The sequence below is a fragment of the Aethalodelphis obliquidens genome, unplaced genomic scaffold (assembly GCF_003676395.1).
Source record: "Aethalodelphis obliquidens isolate GAN/ISIS:26980383/991018 unplaced genomic scaffold, ASM367639v1 scaffold7, whole genome shotgun sequence".
Taxonomy (NCBI): Eukaryota; Metazoa; Chordata; class Mammalia; order Artiodactyla; family Delphinidae; genus Aethalodelphis; species Aethalodelphis obliquidens.
The window spans coordinates 9,523,179-9,542,150 of record NW_020837951.1 but is presented as its reverse complement, the minus strand read 5'-3'; the positions used below and the strand labels follow the sequence as shown (position 1 = coordinate 9,542,150).

General features: G+C 36.6%; 1 protein-coding gene and 1 long non-coding RNA gene across 5 annotated transcripts in view; one reads left to right on the top strand and one right to left on the bottom strand.

Annotated features, from left to right (window-relative positions):
- The window catches only part of LOC113619695 (uncharacterized), an 18,428-nt gene extending 11,464 nt beyond the window's left edge, over window positions 1-6,964 (bottom strand). The window contains exon 1 of the long non-coding RNA XR_003432500.1: window positions 6,255-6,964. This is a non-coding gene — a long non-coding RNA (uncharacterized LOC113619695). The remainder of the gene's footprint in view (window positions 1-6,254) is intronic.
- PBX3 (PBX homeobox 3) overlaps window positions 1-18,972 on the top strand; it is a 230,919-nt gene that overhangs the window by 165,014 nt on the left and 46,933 nt on the right. For 3 of the 4 annotated variants that reach the window (XM_027104859.1, XM_027104856.1, XM_027104857.1), the window contains exons 3-4: window positions 2,296-2,537; window positions 14,307-14,497. In XM_027104859.1, coding sequence (XP_026960660.1) covers window positions 2,296-2,537; window positions 14,307-14,497 — 433 coding nt within the window. Of the gene's footprint in view, window positions 376-2,295; window positions 2,538-14,306; window positions 14,498-18,972 lie in introns of all 4 variants that reach the window. The other variant, XM_027104858.1, reaches the window with a different exon arrangement.

Sequence of the window (18,972 nt, the reverse complement as noted above, 5' to 3'; positions counted from 1 at the left end):
TATACCAGCTGAAAATACATACTTATAATTATTTTTATATGTGTCCACTACTGTTGAGTTTAAGGGCTGCTTCCTACTGGTATGGTGGTGTTATATACATATTAGGTACGTATAAAAGAGCTATAGATGGGTGATTACTTTGTGTCCTTTGCATTTCTTCCTGACTAATTTCCTTCTTCTATCTTCCTTATAGTCTATTTCCTTGTGTATTAGTCATTGAGCATCTTTTCTTGTTTGCCACACTGTTCAGGGGAGTGTAATAACTTTGACTATGTATGTTGGTTTACTATTACAGAACCTCACCAATGTCCATAAGGAAAAGATCAATATGTATAAGTACAAGGGGAAAACTAGAAACCCAGAAGAACCGTGAAGGTAGATTAAAAAAATAAATTTCCAGGAGAAACATCAATATCTGTAAATACAAAAAAGAAACAACAAATACAAAAATGTGAGCAAAAATTTAGTCTAAAAAGGAGAAACTTAAGGAATTCCCAAACAAATAATATAAAAATGAAACAGAGTCCAAAGTACAAGATAAGATGTTGCTCAGTGAGTCCTTACTTCATTCCAAATGCACAGAAAACTTGGTATGTGGAACTACAAGCATTCTAGGCCATGAGATTCTAGGCCATGAGATTTTAACATCTAACAAAGTGAAGGGAAGAAAATCAAAGATGCTAAATTAAAAATACTAATGTAGCCAATATTTGGCAGTTTCTTCTAGATCTAGAAGAAATAGCAAATACACGTTTGTCTATCTCTAATTACCAGCAATGTGTTGATACCAATTTTATCTGATTTAAGAGAGTCATCTAACTTTTTGGTACCCTAAATTAATTTATTGTCTTAGTATGTTGTGGTTTTCAAACTTTATTTATTTACCTCTGAATAAGCAACAGATATAATTTTAAATTATTGTGAGTTAGTTTTATTACCCAGTTGAAATTATTCTGAAGTATATTTTTAAATGAAAGTGACAGCTTTAAAGTGTTTTGAGGGAGGATATTAAAGTTGTTCATTTGAGTTAAGGCAACCAAGAGCTCTGTCATGCTGTGGGTATAATTCAGGGCATCTAGGAATGAAATCTGTTCTTAAAAAGAATTGATGGTTGTTTTAGGTTAGCATATAAAATCGCAGAGCTGGTGCTCAGTTGAGTACTTGGCAGCTTATAGATGTTACTGTCATGTTAAGTTACACTAGACGCAGAGTGTGCACCACTGTGGATAAACAACAACAGGCACAGACGCAAAAGGCAGACACCAAATGCAGACCTGCAAAATGCCAACTTCCTCCCCTCCCCTTCCCCAAGATGCCTTGTAACTAGTATGGGGAACCTGCTTTTAAACAGATTTACAGAGGTTAATTGGGCTGGGATATTTTAGATTATGTTACACATTAATGAAAATGCTGATTTTGAGCTGTCATGACTCCACCGCTTTTTATACCATGATAATTACTTTAAAACTTTGTCTTCTGTGTTGTTGAAAACATCTTGGCAGAAAGCCTGTGACCTGATTAAACCTATGAATTGTCAACTGTGATCTATAGTACTCAGATGAGGTTGTTGACTGGGCATCACTTAGGAAGTTCTTGATTTAAAAGCAAAATTAGATTGAGACTACTGTGTCCAGCACTGTATTGCCATGTTGATGGTGTATTTTCAATACTGTATGTAGTGTCCTGGTTTTATGGTTTGCTGGCAGTTGCTTAACAAATTCATTTAATAATGTATATTTTTAAAGCATAGCTAATTACCCTTATAATGTATGTATTTCTCTTCTCTCCCTGAAATTACATGATGGAAAAGCCCATCTAATCCTGTTTATATTCTAATTTTTGGACATAGCTTGTGAATTAATTATGGGATTTTAACTTCTGTTTTTCCAACTGTATGGAGAAACAAAATAACTACCTTTTGATGAGTTTGTTTTATATCCTTGGAATTATTTTTTTTCTTTCTCGAAATCTTGAATTTTTTACCCCTTTCCATTATTGCTTAAATCATCTAAAACTGGGAAGATTGGCTGTTAGAATATTCTGAGAATCCAGGGTTACTTTTTTCCAAGGATCCAATATGGGATATATTGAGAGAGGGTCATACTAGAAATTTCACAGAAGTAAGAATTTTCATACTTACTTATGCTTATTGATAAAATGTGAGCAATGAAATTCTCAGAATGAATTGTAGTGCACTGATGTTGTTTGATCATTTACTCAAATAAATAAAATACTCACACTGTTTGTCCTGTTTCTCGCTTCTTCTCTCTCTGTCTTTCTCTCTCTTCCTTGAAGGTCTCAGCATCAGAGGAGCCCAGGAGGAGGACCCTCCCGATCCCCAGCTAATGAGACTGGACAATATGCTTTTGGCAGAAGGGGTTTCAGGTCCTGAGAAAGGTGGGGGATCGGCGGCAGCAGCTGCAGCCGCGGCAGCCTCTGGAGGTTCTTCAGATAACTCTATTGAACACTCAGATTACAGAGCCAAATTGACCCAGATCAGACAAATCTATCACACAGAACTGGAGAAATATGAACAGGTCAGCAGCCGCCACTCTCATAGTCCTACACAAACCCTCTATTGCTCTTCTGACAGATTGCGCTAACTAATTCTGAGGGCTGTGAGGGGTAGGTGTTAACAGAAAGAGCAGAATAAATAAGGTCAATGCAAAAATCCAAGTGAATTGTTGGATTCATGAAATGAAGTTCCTTTGCAATTTTAGAGGTGAAGCTAAACCTGTTTTATCCCATCAATTTGTTTTACTCATTCCTCACATTTACATGCCCTTACTACCATACCTGCAGCCATCCTTCCCCTCTAACCTCACTGCTTGGTGCTCGTCAAAGCTCTATATCATTAACAATTATGCACTGGCCTCATTCATAGCTATTATAACAACTTTTAAAGGGAAGCATTGCATAGTGAGCTCTGCCTGCTATGCGGTGAGCTACAGAATCCTCCTAGGAATTAATTCTTCAGGATTATGCCAGGCTAAAGGGAAGGAGCTAACTTCACAAAGTAAGCGGGTTCTGGCCTTTCTCTTTGAGGAGACCTCCCAAGATAATTACAGGTTTCCTGGGGCAGGGAACACTAGGCATTGTGTGCTAAATTCCTGATTAGAAAGTATGGATTAAAAATGCTATTCTCAGCAATTATATTAACTATACTTCTTTGAATCTAAGATATCTTTGATTTTAAGCCGTATCATGGTGTTATGTACCACCACCAAGAAAAAATTAACTGCCCAATTGAAGTATAACATGCCATTGATAGTAAAATGCTTCCAAACTTCAGATATGTTAAAATGTGGGGAAAAATAAGTAAGTCTTAGATTCAGTGAGACAAGGTAAAATGTTGGTGGTTCATTTTAAACATATTTTAGTTGTTCGTTTAAAAACCTGCTTAGTTTGAGGAATTCTCACTGAAAGGTAATTTAAAAAAATTATTATGGAAATGTTTAAATGTGCCCAAAATAAAGAGAATATTAAGCTGAATGGTATGAAATTAACAAGTTTTTATGTCATAAACAGTTGTGTATTAGCATTTTTATAGAGTCAACCTAAAATAAGGAACTGCCTAGATACTCATCATCCAGGTAAATAGTTATCAACATTCTGTCAATCTTATTTTGTCTATCTCCCCTTGCCCCCACTCTTTTTTTTTGGGGGGGGTGGGTAGAGTATTTTAAAATAAGTCCTAGGCGTCATGTCATTTCACCCATAAATACTTCACTATGTAGTCAGGCATTTATTAAAGTCCAAACACCTTAGTGTGATGCCCTGGTCAGTTTTGATATTGATTTTTCTTCTAAGTTCCCTGTAAACTTTCAGTTGTATATGTTATTATTTTCATTGCCTTCTCTAATATTCTGGATATGGTATTATTAAAAAAATGCTGGATTCTGTCCCAGAGGTGAGTGTGTTTTGAGGAATGGTAGAAAGATTTATGTAGCTTTATGTTAAAATACAATATAAATTAATATTATAAGACGTTATCTTTTTTCTGAGTAGGCTTTCTGGGATCTCATACTGTATCTCTAGTCTCATTCGTAGGAATAATTTTTGGTAGAAGATATGCAAATAAGAATTTTGGAAAAGTGGTCTTGTGTATATATATGAAAAGAATTGGGCTTTCTGATTTGACATATGAATAATTGAGAGTAAACAAAATAAGTCATGGTTGAAAAGGTTGCCCTGAGCATAAACAGTAGAAAACAACTCTAATTTGTAGTATAACCCTAATTGCATAACTTTATGTTAAATACATCTGTACGTACTTACTAAATAAATACTATGAGTCACCTTGCATGGAAAGATCTATAGTATTAGGGGTCAAATGGCTCATCTTTTTAGCTGAGAAATTAAGGTGATTCCTTACTATCTTCTGCCATGTTTCTTCACACCAGCCTCCTTATTTTCTCCCTTTAGCCCTGTTGGAAGTTGGGTGAATCTGGCGTCAGTCATTTTCACCAAGGTTTTTGTTTTGTTTTGTTTGCTTTAAAAATACACATGTGCACACAAGTTCTTCATAGACTAATCTACAGTATGTATTTTTGTTTTAAATATCAAAGATTTAAAATGTAATCATGAGTCTTATTTCTAGATATGTTCAGTAGCCTAATAAAAAACCACTGAATGTATATTTCCTTTCTCATTTTTAACACTTTCAGAAGGAAAAATATAGATAACATGAAATCTTTGCAGTATTACGGACAAATAAAGTATCATGACTAGTTGGCTGATTCAACAGAAATTTAGTTTACAATTTTTCTCCTGTAGGTTCTGAATTGTTTTAGAAAGAACATAGCAGCATTTAGTTCTCTTGAGCTGTCTTTGAAGCTGGCTTTTATTGCTCTTCTGTCTGTAGTTCCTAAGTTTGTTCAGATCAGTGAGTTGACATAAGATGGTCTTTTCTTTTCATATTTTTGGGATACAGGGCTTTATCTGAAATAGAACTTTCAGGGATATACTTTGGAGTTACTAGAAGGGCTACGAAGAACTGAGATGAAGGGGTGGCATTTCTAAACTAGATGGTGGCATTATTACATTTTACAGATGAGAAAATGAGACTTAGGTGAAGTAATTTGTCCAGTGTCACACATCTAGTTAGTGTCAGAATCAGGTTTTGAAATCAGTTTCTGACAATATGCCTTCTTTTTCCATTGAATTATGCTGCTACTTATGTATGTTAAAGAATAAAATACAACCAAATTTTAAAGATCTTTTTAGCTTCATTCAGTGATTCATGAATTGAACAGCATCTCATCTAGCTCATAGAAAGGAGCTCCCAGGAGCTGTACGAAATGAAAGACTCTTACAGGCAGACAAGAGTGGGACGAGGAAGTGATACTAGCAAAAAGAGGGTCCGTTGTGGCAAGGTCGCCTTCCCTTAGGTCCTGGCAGAGTCTGTCAGGCAGATGACCTCATGGGTGCTGGCCCAGTAGTTCCAGATTGACTGGTTTAAGATTACATTCCTAGGAGACGCTGAAACTTGGGGCATAGCAAAAGTGACTCCCTTTTGGGTCTCTTACCTTGTTTTTAACGATTACAGTTTGCGAATAATTCAGATACGTTCTGATTTTTCTCTTATTTGCCCATGTTGGATTGCATTGGGGATAGGATCAGAGTAGAGATAGAAAAATAAACAACTATTTTAATCACTTTACAGACATTATATTTTTCCTCCTAAAAGTACATGAATATGGGTACTTTGAGTGACAGAATGCTTATTTGTAAATAGGAAGAACATATATGTTAAGGCAGAGACTTTGTCAGAAAATTGTGTTGAGTCTTTTACTAAAAGAAATAAACAATATTGGAATTTTAGAGCTGTTCACTCCACTGTGTTTTGCAATGAAGCTGTAATGAAAATGTATCTGAAGCCTGTTTAGATTTAGATTGCCATAAAATTAACAAACACCGCCACTGCAGTAAATTAAAGTACCTTATAAACGCAGCCACATTTACAAAGCTAAGCAGACTAGAGCTACAGTTAGAGCAAAATTAAATCCAAGCTGCAAGGCTCAGCTTTCTGTGTATGTTTTAGGAATGGTACTGTTTTTTAAAATCCTGTCCTTTTTTTCTCCAGAAAATGTCCTTTGATCATGTGTTTACATTACATAGGCTCAGATGTAATGCTTCTTAATGAGAACCATCTAGATTCACTTATAAATGCTTTTGAAATATTAGGCATAGAATATATATTAAAGTAAGATTCTTGAATATTACTATCACCTAAAAGGAAAACCAAAACTTACTTTTGTTGATCCTGACGACCAAGAGGAATATGATAATTTTTCAAAGCTTGCAGCAACTGTGTTGTAATGCTTTTGTCTTGGTTGCACTGCCTTCCTCTTTAGCTGGGAGGAAGACCTGGTTGCTTGTCTTCTTGTTGATTAGCTACAAGTTTTTTGTTTTAAAAGGAGGAAAACAAATTTTTTTTATTTTGTACACATGGGATCCCCATATAAGACCCAAAGGCAGCCAGACAATGGAGGCTTATATGGCATCCTGAACTATGGGATGGGACTAGCTACAAGTTTTGAAAAATGTTTTTACTGTATCTTTCAAATATGCTCTTATGATTAAAGGCCCGACTATTAGAATAGGTGAATTCCTAATGAACTTGAGCCAAGGGTCCTGGGAAGCCTGTTTTAAAGAATTGAGGGTCTTGTTTCCTCTGCCTCTCTACCAAAGGGAAATGGATACATTGGTTTTTGCAAATGAAATTTGACTTAGAGATTTGTTCTCAGTTAAAAAAGAAAAGATATATATCATGCCTTATGCAGCTCTCCCACTTTGCTTGTTCCAGAAGAAGTGCTTGTACACAAGCAATTCACTTCATAATTTACAGCTGCTATAACAGAGATGACATATTGAAAGCTATCTCCTATAATTATATTGAAATACATTTTTGCTGAAGGCAAAAGTGTTGTAAGGGTCCCAACCCTCCCCCAACCATCTGGGAACCTGCTTTCTGAGTTCGCAGATGTCTTTTGAATTCACCTCAAATCAGGTAAAGCACTGGAGCCACGCATGTACACTCAGTGTGCTCAAGACCAATTAGGTACTGTTTAGCTAATAGAGGACTTTCAGATTACAGGGGATTGCAGAGGGAATGGAGAATGAATGTGCAACCTAAACCACTTAAAGGCATCATGGCCTTGTGCTTTTTGAGGCTCTCAACATTGTGTGTTTATATTTGCTGTCAAGATCTCCTTTGCTTGTAAAGAATTTTTTTTAATCAGGTTTTAAAATGCTGATGTTATTACATTAGACATTGTGTAACCCACAAACTCCTAATCCCATTTTGCTATTTTCTTAATAGCAAAAAAAAAAAAAAAAAAAAAATCAGGAAAGGTAAAAGGGTACTACCTGATGTAAACTTTATATTTATTTTTCCCAAACAAGACTTTGTCATTCATTGCTCCAAGAGAAGGGTTTTACTTCTTGTCAGCTTTCACGCTGCGTCTTTTCCTTGGCTGGAAGGAGTGTTTGAGTGTTCCCTTTTTTCCTCCAAGTTTCTAGTCTATTGGCTCTTTGTACCAAATGTATCTTTGACCACAAACTTGATTAATGAAATGAATTGTTTTATATTTGAATACTTTTCTTTTTTTTTTCAATTTCTTTGGAAGCAGTGTTTGTATTTATTCTGGCAATGGGAAGACACAACTATATTAGGTAATCAGAGTAGGGACTTACTTGCAGAATGACACACACAATATGAATTTCATAAAATTGTCATTTCTACTTTCAACAATAACTCCCATTTATTAAGTGTTAATTGTGTTCCAGACTCTTCAAAGAACTTAACATGTATTATATAATATAATCCTTACAAAACCCTCATGAGATAGGTCCATAAACCACGTGATTATGTTGAGACTTGTTGAGGTACGATAGAATCTAAAAAAGAGTGGTTATATGTATATGTATAACTGATTCACTTTACTGTACAGCAGAAACTAATACAACATTGTAAACCAACTATACTCCGATTAAAAAAAAAGATAGATATTTCATCTTTGCAGCTGTTTCTTAGGCATATTGGTCTCATTCTAGTTGGCTTAGAAAGTATCTTTCAATTTGACTCTTATCCTAAAACAAGAATAATTTGTTGATTTAATAAGCATTACATAAATACAAAATCTGTAATACTGGACTAGAGTTACTTGCAAGGTTATAAAGACATCTAGAAAATGGATGCTTGCAAATTAGAGAATCATCAGCTTTTAATAGAGATTTATTCTTTCTTTGAAGAGTGGATTTTTAGCATAGAGAGTGTTATGATCTGTTGTCTGCAATCAGCTTCTCTAGATGGTTACAAAAGGCCAGTTCAGTTTTTAGATTTGATCATGAACCATTTTAAAACTTCCTCAAAAATAAGTGCTTGCTCACCGTCTGATTTTACATTTTTATGTTCAGTGATGTGAACTTACAGGCAAGAAAGGGGTTGAATCTTGAATTCACCACCGAAAAAACCATCACCACAAAACAAACAAAACCCTGAAAACTAATTTTGAGTGTAAATCCAAATACATGTAGATATCGAGGATATAGTTTTACTAGCTAACAAATATCATTAACAACATTATAAAAAATCCATATATTTCAAATCCTCCATTATATTACTTGGTTTGTGTTTTTAAGGAGAAAGGAACAAATGGCAAGGAGAGAAAGGCTCATAATAAGAATTGGTTGAAAATATTTTTTATCAGATGAAGCATTCCACACTTTATGTTGACTTTATGTTATTACCAATGTATGTTTTAAACAAAACATACATTTTTGTTACATTGTAAACAGAAATTATCTAGGATGTAAAACAATGCATCCTAGATAATTTTCAACAGCTGGATTAAGAGAAAAAGAGGTTTTTGCCATTACTCGTTATTCAGAAAATTCAAGGAATCAAAACTCTTCTTTCCTAAATCTCCCAATTGACCAAGTTGTTTCTACATTTGTATTGTGGACATTGACCAGAAAATTCTTAACTGACAATTTTACTTGGAAAAATAATAAGGCAATGAAAATTTTTTCCAATGTCTATTTTAATAATATAGTCTTGTAGGTATGACAGAGGATATGATAAATGTTTGAAGTGAGCATCTTACATTTTAAACAGCATTGATGCTAGTGTGTGGTTGGGTGGCCCTTCAAAACAACTCTGCAATCATTTGATCATTCTTACTGCACTTATATGTTTAAAAAATGTATATCTTTTAAGGATCTGGAGATGAGGCAGTACTATGCTCTGCTCTGAAACTGGTACACATGATGCTGTAAATGAGGCTGTAATTTACTTTCAGTGGTATAAAGGAAAAAAATCACTTTGCCTAAAGTGTATGCATCTTTCTTAAGGGTGTACCCGGATTTTAATTATCTAAATGTAAATACTTAACGAATTTTACTTAGAGTAATGAGCTAAAGTGCACACTACATAAATGAGATGTTCTAATTAATCATGTGTGAACTACTGGTTTAAAGAAAAGCTATGTGAATTCTGTGAATGTTGGGCTATTGCCAAATTGCTAATCAGCATTTGCATTCATAGATGACTTCACTTAATAAGTTGTGAGACATTCAGCAAATGTTTTAGGAAATTATGAGTTTTTAGATGCAGAAACTTTTTGCTTTTAACACTTTTTTTCACACAAGCTTGTGGCTGCTTCTTAGAAACGATAGGCAAACATTCATTCTGAAGAGATTAAAATATAGCCAGAGAAAAACTGAGAGCCAGAGGAAAGCTGAAACAAACAAAAACCAAAAAAAACCCCTCAGGTATCACACACAGGAGTCTTGAATTATTTATCAAGACATACACTCTGTCATAGATATATGTTACCATAATGTTTGAGCTAGGTTTGTAGGAATTAGCATTATTACATGTGCAAATTAGAAATACTCCAGTACAGCTAGTTCTCAAACGTTTTGGTCTTAGGACTTGAATTCATTTTTTTTTAAAAATTTATTTATTTAATTTATTTGTTTTTGGCTGCGTTGGGTCTTCGTTGCTGCACGCGGGCTTTCTCTAGTTGCAGAGAGCAGGGGCTACTCTTCATTGCGGTGCGCGGGCTTTCCACTGCAGTGGCTTCTCTTGTTGCAGAGCATGGACTCTAGGCACGCGGGCTTCAGTAGTTGTGGCTTGCGGGCTCTAGAGCACAGGCTCAGTAGTTGTGGTGCACGGGCTTAGTTGCTCCACGGCATGTGGGATCTTCCTGGACCAGGGCTTGAACCCATGTCCCCTGCATCGGCAGGCGGTTTCTTAACCACTGCGCCACCAGGGAAGCCCATGACTTGAATTCTTAAAAATTATTGGAGACCCCCTAAGAGCTTTCGTTCAGTGCGTTGTTATCTATCAACATTTATTATAATAGAAGTTAAAACTGAGAAAAAATAAAAGTATGTATTTAAGAAACAATGATAAACTATTATCTATTCACTATAATATTTTTAAAAGCCTGTGTTTGCCAAAAAAACCTCAACATTTAGTGAGAAGAATGGCACTGCTTTTACATTTTTGCAAAACTTTTTAATGTTGGGCTTAAAAGAAGTCACCTGGATTGTTATATGTGCTTCTACGGTCAGTCTCCTGTCTTGTGGTTGAAGTATATGAAGAACACCTGGCCTCACACAAAGATGTCATTGGAAAAGGGAGGAGTGTATTAATAGCCTTTCTGATAATTATGGATACTTTCCTCTGATATTATACCAAAACTTGACAAGTTGTATTGTCTTAAAGGTTAGTTATAATGAATCTGAAATCATATCAACGTTTTGTACTCCCTTCCTTTAAAATCCTTTAAAATTCCTTTAAAGGAATTCCTTAAAAAAAAAAATCCTTTAAATTCCTTTAAACTTGGTCTAGTGTGCACTTTGAATGGATCTTCTACCTATGCATTTTTTTGTAACATAATGCTTTGATCATTTGGAAAATATTGTTTCACTGAATTATGTACATCTTCTAATGTTAACACTTGGCATTATATAATAGCAAAATATCATATTTACTAATATCAACACCAATTATTCAGAAAGTCTGCTAGGAGACTATCAAGCTCAAGGTAGTGGATGCAAGTTTTCCAAAATTATAATTTTCACTTGAAAAGTCAAATTTCATCATTGGCACAACTGTTGTCGGCTGTTTTCCTTGATGTGACAGGCTTGCTTGGTTCATTTTTGAGAAAATATCTGCAAAATACCCAAGTCTGAATAATTATAATTTGTTGACTTCGCTTTCAAATAAAAATGGTGTTCCCTGAAAAAGACAGCATCGGCTCACAACTTAAACTATCGCACAAGTGTTTTTTCTCAAGACAACCATCCTTCTATAAGCAATTGAAGTGCTTTTGGTTTTAAACGGTGTTTACCGTTTTATCACACAGAATATTAAAGTCGTAGTCAAGGATTGAGATGTAATAAAATGAATGATTTCTCTTGCTTCATCAAGGACATTCCTAAGTGAAACTGCCTTTTTTTTGTGGGTTTGTGTGAATGCATGGTGATGAAGAATAAAAAAGAAACATCAGAGATTACTAAGTATACTGTTTCCCAAAGAGTTTTTCTTACTTAGTACATTGGTCCACAAGATGCTGTAGAGCTGTGCTGTCCAATACGGTTGCCACTAGTCATATGTAGCTATTGAGCCCTTGAAATCTAGCTAATCTGGACCGAGATGTGCTGTAAATGTAAATATATACTGGTTTTCAAAGTGTATGAAAAAAAGAATGTAACATATCTCATTAACAGTTATCTAAAGATCTTGATTATGTGTTGAAATGTTAATATTTTTCATATATTGGGTTAAATAAAATATGTTAAAATTAATTTCACCTGATTCTTATTTTTTAATGTGGCTACTAGAAAAATTTTACATTTCATATGAGAAAAATAAAACACATTCAGAAAATAATCAGTGCAGTAGAAAAAACATTAAATGACCCCCCATATTTTTTTTCATATGTGGCTCACAATGTATTCTTTTAGACAGCACTGCTCTAGAGAAAAGAGGTTTTGTGACCAAATTTATTTGGGAAAAGTTGGATATACCATTCTCCTTTGAAGATTTATGATGCATATTGGCATACTGGAAGTACTGAGGAATCCTGCCCCCACACCCCTCAAAAAAAAAAAAAGCATTTAAAATTTTGGTTAGCCCCATATTTCCCAAACATACTGTATTAACATTTTTTGGAATTAGCTGTAGAAGTGTCTATCAGAACTTGCTGATTCCAGTTTGCTGTTCTAGTTTACTTTCCTTCATTTTACTAATAAGAAAACTGAGGGCTAGTGTTTATTAAATTATGTAATTTGAAATTATATGAACATCTCTTTAGGGAAAGTATTGTACAAGAAAAAAAGATCTGTACATATATTTCTTGACAGGGTGACCACCTATTTTCAGCTTGGCACAAAATAGTTTAAGTTGACAATATAGTGGGGAAAATCTTAAATTTACTTTTTTCTTTATTATGGTTTCCTTAAAGATGGAAAGAACTTCCGATTTTAGAGCTGCAAAGTTCCTTAATGTTTTACTGTGCCATAACCTAGGACAGTAATTCTTAGCCTTTTAAAATTATAGACTGGCTGAGAATCTGAAACAAAAACAAACAAAAACCCCACAGATTGTCTCCTCGGGAAAGACAGACGTGCACACAACTTGAATAAGATTTCATGGAGTCATGGACATTCTAAACCTATCCATGGACTGCAGGTTAAAAATCCTTCACTTACAAAGGTTCAGGGATAATGTATTTACAGATATTAATCAACATTACTCTTGAATTATAATACAAAACCCCACCAAGCCATAGATGTTTATTGGATGCATACTGTGTGTGTTGCACAAATCTGTACTCTGAAGAACCCCAGAGTCACCACTCACAAGGAACTTTAAAATTCTTAAGACTTAAACATATTTTAAAAAAAACTTTGGTAAGCCAGACTCATTTTACCTCACCTTAGAAATATTTATATAAAAGCTCCATAAAAGCTTAAAGTAACTGAAACAGCCAGTGTACTTAAAAGGTTAGTTAGTTCTCTAATGAGCAGTTAGAAAAACCATCATGTGCTGTATGTTCGGGATATCTGTAGGGAAGTGGACATTATTATATCTTCAGAATGCATCTTGCCATGATCAATGATTGTTCTGTCTGCTCACCCTACTAGAGGCATCTGTGCAGTAAGGTGCAGAATCTCCTGTCTTTTTTTTTAAACAAAAATGCCAGAAGATGTTCTTTTTATCCAGAGATACAGACAGATGCTTTATTTACCAAGGCAATACTGGATTTCTTTGTAGGCCCAGTTATGTGGTTTTATAGATCTAAATATAGGTGGGCTGAAAGAGACAGGGACTGAGGATTGTTAACTAAAAAGTTTGAGACCCAAATCTGATCCTTATTTTCCTGCTGCCCCTCCCCTGAGGAGCTGAGCTGCTTTACCCATGTTTTAGGAATGGCATATATCCACAAATAAGGCCCACACCACAGCTAAATTATACTAGGACATTGGCATGGTATCAGAGGCCCTTTACATGCTAGTGCAAATCTGAATTCCCTCTTCTCCTTTACATATTCTCTCTGTCCCTGTGGACTTGCTATATACCATGATTTCCAGGATATTTTCTTGTGCCTGAAATTCCTCTTGATTTCCACCTTTATTCCACCTTTCAAAAATCTTACCCATCCTTTAAAGCCCTAATGTCACTTTTCCCATGAAGTGATCTCTGCTTCCAGATGAGAATATTTCCTCCTTGGAACTTAGGAAGCACTTACTCATATTTTCCTGTGATACTTTACATGGTCTGCTTTGTTTAAGAATTCGTTTTTTATATATTTTATTGCACTGAAAGTCAGGTGCACATCTTGCTCATTTATGTGTCCTTAATCGCTCTTGGAGGAGTTTGAACTTCATAGTGTTTCAGTAGACATTTGTGGAATAAATGTAAAACCCCAAAGAAAATAGGAGGTACTTAGTATTAACAATTAACATATATTTGTACTTACATATAGCAGTTGGTAGAGAGCATCCTCCAGTGGGAAAACCTCATCTTTGAACAGGGACAAGGGTGGTGGGAAGGGCAGTTGAGTGCTGTGCTTCCCTTGCATGCCTGGCCATTCATAGTTTCAGAATTCTTGCGCCCCATCTAACTATCACTGCCATTTCACAAGTGTCTTAGTTTTCATTTTACCCTACCTACTGCATAATGCCATTGGCAACTGCAAATGAGGTAGAAATTCAGATGAGTTAATGTCTAGGTGTGATAATACAAAATACCAGATTCCTAAGGAGTGATTTTTTTCCCCTTACAGGCATGTAATGAATTCACTACACACGTGATGAACCTTCTCCGAGAGCAGAGTAGAACACGTCCCATTTCCCCAAAAGAGATTGAAAGAATGGTGGGCATCATCCATCGAAAATTTAGTTCCATTCAGATGCAGCTCAAACAAAGCACTTGTGAAGCAGTTATGATTTTAAGATCAAGGTTCCTTGATGCCAGGTATGTGAGGCCACAAATCTATTGCATGGCTTTTTAAAATTTTTATTTTCACTCTTTGTGTATTATTTTCTGTAATCCTGGCCAATTGGTCTTAGATTCTTCTTTAATTTGGCTATAAGAGCTCTTCTCTACATTGGACAGGTAATTCACCTCATGGTGCCTGCACTGTCAAGCCTCTTCTTGTCTGGGGGTGGTAGTGCTATTAGCTGCCAATTTGGTGACTCAGGAAACAAATAGGATTAGTGCCACTACTAATGACTTAGTAATACATAGCCTTTCAGTTCTGATGCTAAAACGTATATTTAAGGATAATGTTCAGTATGTAACTTTGTTTTAATGCAGGTTTGTTTTCTAAGAACTTCCTGATGTTACGTTGCTTGTGCATATTAGAAAAAAAGTACTTGGAGATACTGATATTCCTAAGAAGGAAGTGGTATTATAGTTACCACAAAACCCCAACCTCTGTTTTTCCAAATCAAGAAGAAAGCCTGTGAGTTTCCCCTCTCAGGATACATATTTCCCTTTTATCTGAAGCTGTCACCAAGTTTCACAGGAATTAGGTAATAAATTGTATATGGTGTGTTAGACCTACTAGGTGACATAACAGAGGAACTGTCAAGTTCCTACTATATGCTGCCTCTGCAGAGATGCCTCTTGGGCATTGCTAAAGCTTGCAATCAATCTTCAACGGTGGAAAGGGGTTTCTATTTTGTTTTGTTTTCTCTCCCTTGGAATCTCACAGAGGTGATGATTATCGTCCAAATTTTACAATATTAAAGAAAATAGGTTAGCATCTCAACTGGAAAACAAGATGTGAGGAACAATCTTCATGCCAGAGCTCTTCCTTAGAGCCGAATAAGGAAACATATGCCACCTGATTATACTCCCGTTCTCCTGGTTAAGCCAAGCCCCGTATCGCCTTTGGTTCCTCCTTCTTCCGTACTGAGTTAGTCATTAGAACTCACCAGTGCTTTGTTTTCAACATTTCTCGTTCTAGCTCTTTTTTTCCTTCCATACTTGCACTGCTCAGTTCACGTTCATCCTTTTGTACCTAGACTACCACAGTAACTTCCCACTATTCTCCCTGCTTCCAGTCTTACTCTTCTCCCACTCATCCTCCATGGCCCTCTTATGATGCCCTAATTGCTTTACTTAAAAACCATAGCAGCTTTTCTTTTTTTTTTTTGCGGTAAGCGGGCCTCTCACTGTTGCGGCCCCTCCCGTTGCGGGGCACAGGCTCCGGACGCGCAGGCTCAGCGGCCATGGCTCACGGGCCCAGCCGCTCTGCGGCATGTGGGATCCTCCCGGACCGGGGCACGAACCCGCGTCTCCTGCATCGGCAGGCGGACTCTCAGCCACTGCACCACCAGGGAACCCCATAGCAGCTTTTCAATGCTGGGTAACTCACATGCACACTACTTAACCTGGCATTTGAGGCCTTATGTGACCTGCCCCTGCCCAAATTACTTTTTTGTTGTTGTTAAGATTTAAGTTTTATTTTATATTTTTCCTATTTAACCAAGGTCACTATGGAAACGTTGTAAAATGTATAGAATAGAAAGAAGGACGAGGGATAAAAGACAATCACTTTTTTACTACCCAATGGAAAAAAAAAGTCACTGTGAACGTTTTAGTATATTTCTTTCTGGTTTGTGGTACTTTTTTTTTTTTTTAAATGTTCTTTGTGATGGTACAATATGCATAATTTGGTTTGCTTTTTAAAAAATTTACCATGGGGCTTCCCTGGTGGCGCAGTGGTTGAGAGTCCGCCTGCCGCTGCAGGGGACACGGGTTCGTGCCCCGGTCCCGGAGGATCCCACATGCCGCGGAGCGGCTGGGCCCGTGAGCCATGGCCGCTGAGCCTGCGCGTTCGGAGCATGTGCTCTGCAATGGGAGAGGCCACAACAGTGAGAGGCCCGCGAACTGCAAGAAAACAAAAAAATTTACCATGAATAGGTAAACATTTTTCATATAGTATAAACTCCTATTTTAAATGTTAATTGCTGAAGTCTACCAGATGGATATATGATAAATAATTAACTTAGCCATTTCTTCATTTTTGAGCATTTAGTTGTCCCTATTAATTTCCATGATAACTTCTTCCTTCCTTCCAATTCCTTTCTTCTTTCCTTCTACAAATATTTATTTGTGCTGAGGCTATAAAGGTAAACAGGATAGGTTAACATACTCGCCCCAATTGAGTTTACATTCTACTTGGGGAAACAGACAATAAACAAGTAAACAAATATGCTGTAGTATTCTGTTCAATAATGTAATGAAATGTGATAGAATGGTAAGTGCCATGAGGAAAAATAAAAGCAAGGTAAAGGGAGAGAAAATGATGGAGGGAAGGTACTATTTTAGACAGATTTTTATTGGAATTAGTCTTCCAGTGAAAATCTTTATGCATTCAACCTTTTTGATCTTTAGAATTATTTCCTAAGGATTAATTCTCAGAAATGGTATTATTAGATCAAAATGTGAACATTTTTAGTGCTCTTAATATATCACTAAATTGTTCTTTCCTGTGTTTAATCCAAAATGCGATACCTCTTGGTCTCATCTGTCTCCTCTGGCGAGAATTCTTCTCTTCTGCCTAACCACCTCTTCCACCACCACCCCTCAACCTCCACCTCCAGCCTTCCACAGCAAACCCTGCTCTCCCAACCATTTCCCCAACTTGGTCACCAGTAATGAATTGTCATCTGTGAGGGTGTGTAGCACGGAGCCTGGAACAGAGCTGGTGCTCATGTTGGTTGCATTAGTGAGACCTTGCTCAGCCTTTCAGGCCTGGCCTAAATGCTCCCTTTTTAGGAAGCCAACTTTAAGCACTCCACTGGACTCGTCCTTGCCGTCTCTTAAACACTGATACTATGTTTATACAATTTTCCAGACCGAACTTCATGCAGACTGCCTTTATTGCAGTTTTTCAGGATCATTTCTTCTCTTCCCGAGTAAGTCACATCGTCATGGAAAGCAATGGCCAACCAAGTCTTACACGTTTAGATTCCCCACAATTCCAGCAAGTGTCTTACACATAGTAGACTGCAGAAAAATAATTTGTTGACTAACCAGATGAATGAATATTTCCACTTACTACTTATAATAGCTCAAAGAGTTAAGGAAGTAGCATCAGAAAACAAAAAACATTTTTAAATTGTCAACGTTGAGCATTTTAATTAAAAGCATTACATAACAAAGATATTTAAAAGTACTTTCTTCAGAAAGGAATCTTTTCTAACACAATTGCTATCCTTATTTCTGCGGATACTTTCCCATTCTTATCAACATGCATGCTCTTTTTTTTTAAACATAACTGCATTCATAATGTATACACCTAAATGATTTATTTTTCTTCCAAGAAGAGAAAGTAAGTTAACAAGCCAGAGTGAGCAGAGCCAGAGTGAGATGGTGGCAGAGCTTGGAGCAGAGCCCCTTCTCCCACAGAGACTGCCATCAGTAATGTTGTGATGCTGATGGGACACAGCCCTGGGACTGATGCACCACTGCACACTGGCCTGAGGCATAGCCATTTAGAGTGTGGTGAACCCTGGGGGGAATGAAACTTAGGGGAAATGCTTAATGGGCATTTTCTACAGAATGTTTTTCTAAAAAATAAATGAAGTATTAGACCGAGTTCTCTCTTATGCCTTCAAGTGAATGCAAATACTGAGTTTTGCTTCCATCTATTCTTGTAGTGCCTCTTAGCAAGCCCTCTACACTGAGAAGGCACGGTTTTTCTGCTCTAGGCAAACATGCTCATTCAGATATATGATTCCCTTGCTCTCTCTGGCTTTTTGTAAAGCCATACTCACATTTTCTTGGTAATTGGACAAGCCGAAGTATGTACCGGTACAGAACAGTTAGGAATAAATTTGTGTAGGTCCCTCTACTCTTCTAGTAGAAGTGCTGTAGTTTGGATGCAGCCAGACTGCCTGGGGTAAGGTATTCTGTTCCGCCCATAAATTTGTTCTCTGAGGTTTTTTGATGTTTTCTAAAACCACTCCTAGGTAAAGTCGATAAATGAGCCAAACTTATTTCTGCTTTCCCAATATGTTTCTGCTCATTCCCCCTTTTGTAAGTCCTCATTTTCCAAAGAAATGCCCTTGTGTGATCTGCTCCACTGTACCCGGTCTTGCTGCTGGATTTCATGTTTTAGACTGAGTCACAAGCTCACATACTTACATATAACGGAATTGAGGGGAGTGGCTGGATGAGGGGCAGTGAGGATTAGAGCAGACGGGTACATATCTGAGGGGACAGCCATCACTTAGCTTTAGCCTGTGGTTGCCTTCTGATGATGTGGGCCTGGTGTGGCTGATCTTCCAATTTTTCATAAGAAGCCAGAAACTTAGATTTTTATGCTCATTATTGTGTTGTCTCAACAAACATTATCTGTGGGCCAGGTAATTATCTGTAAGTTTGACAGTTTCAGTATCTATTCTAGACCTTTTCCATCCTATTCACCCAGCTAC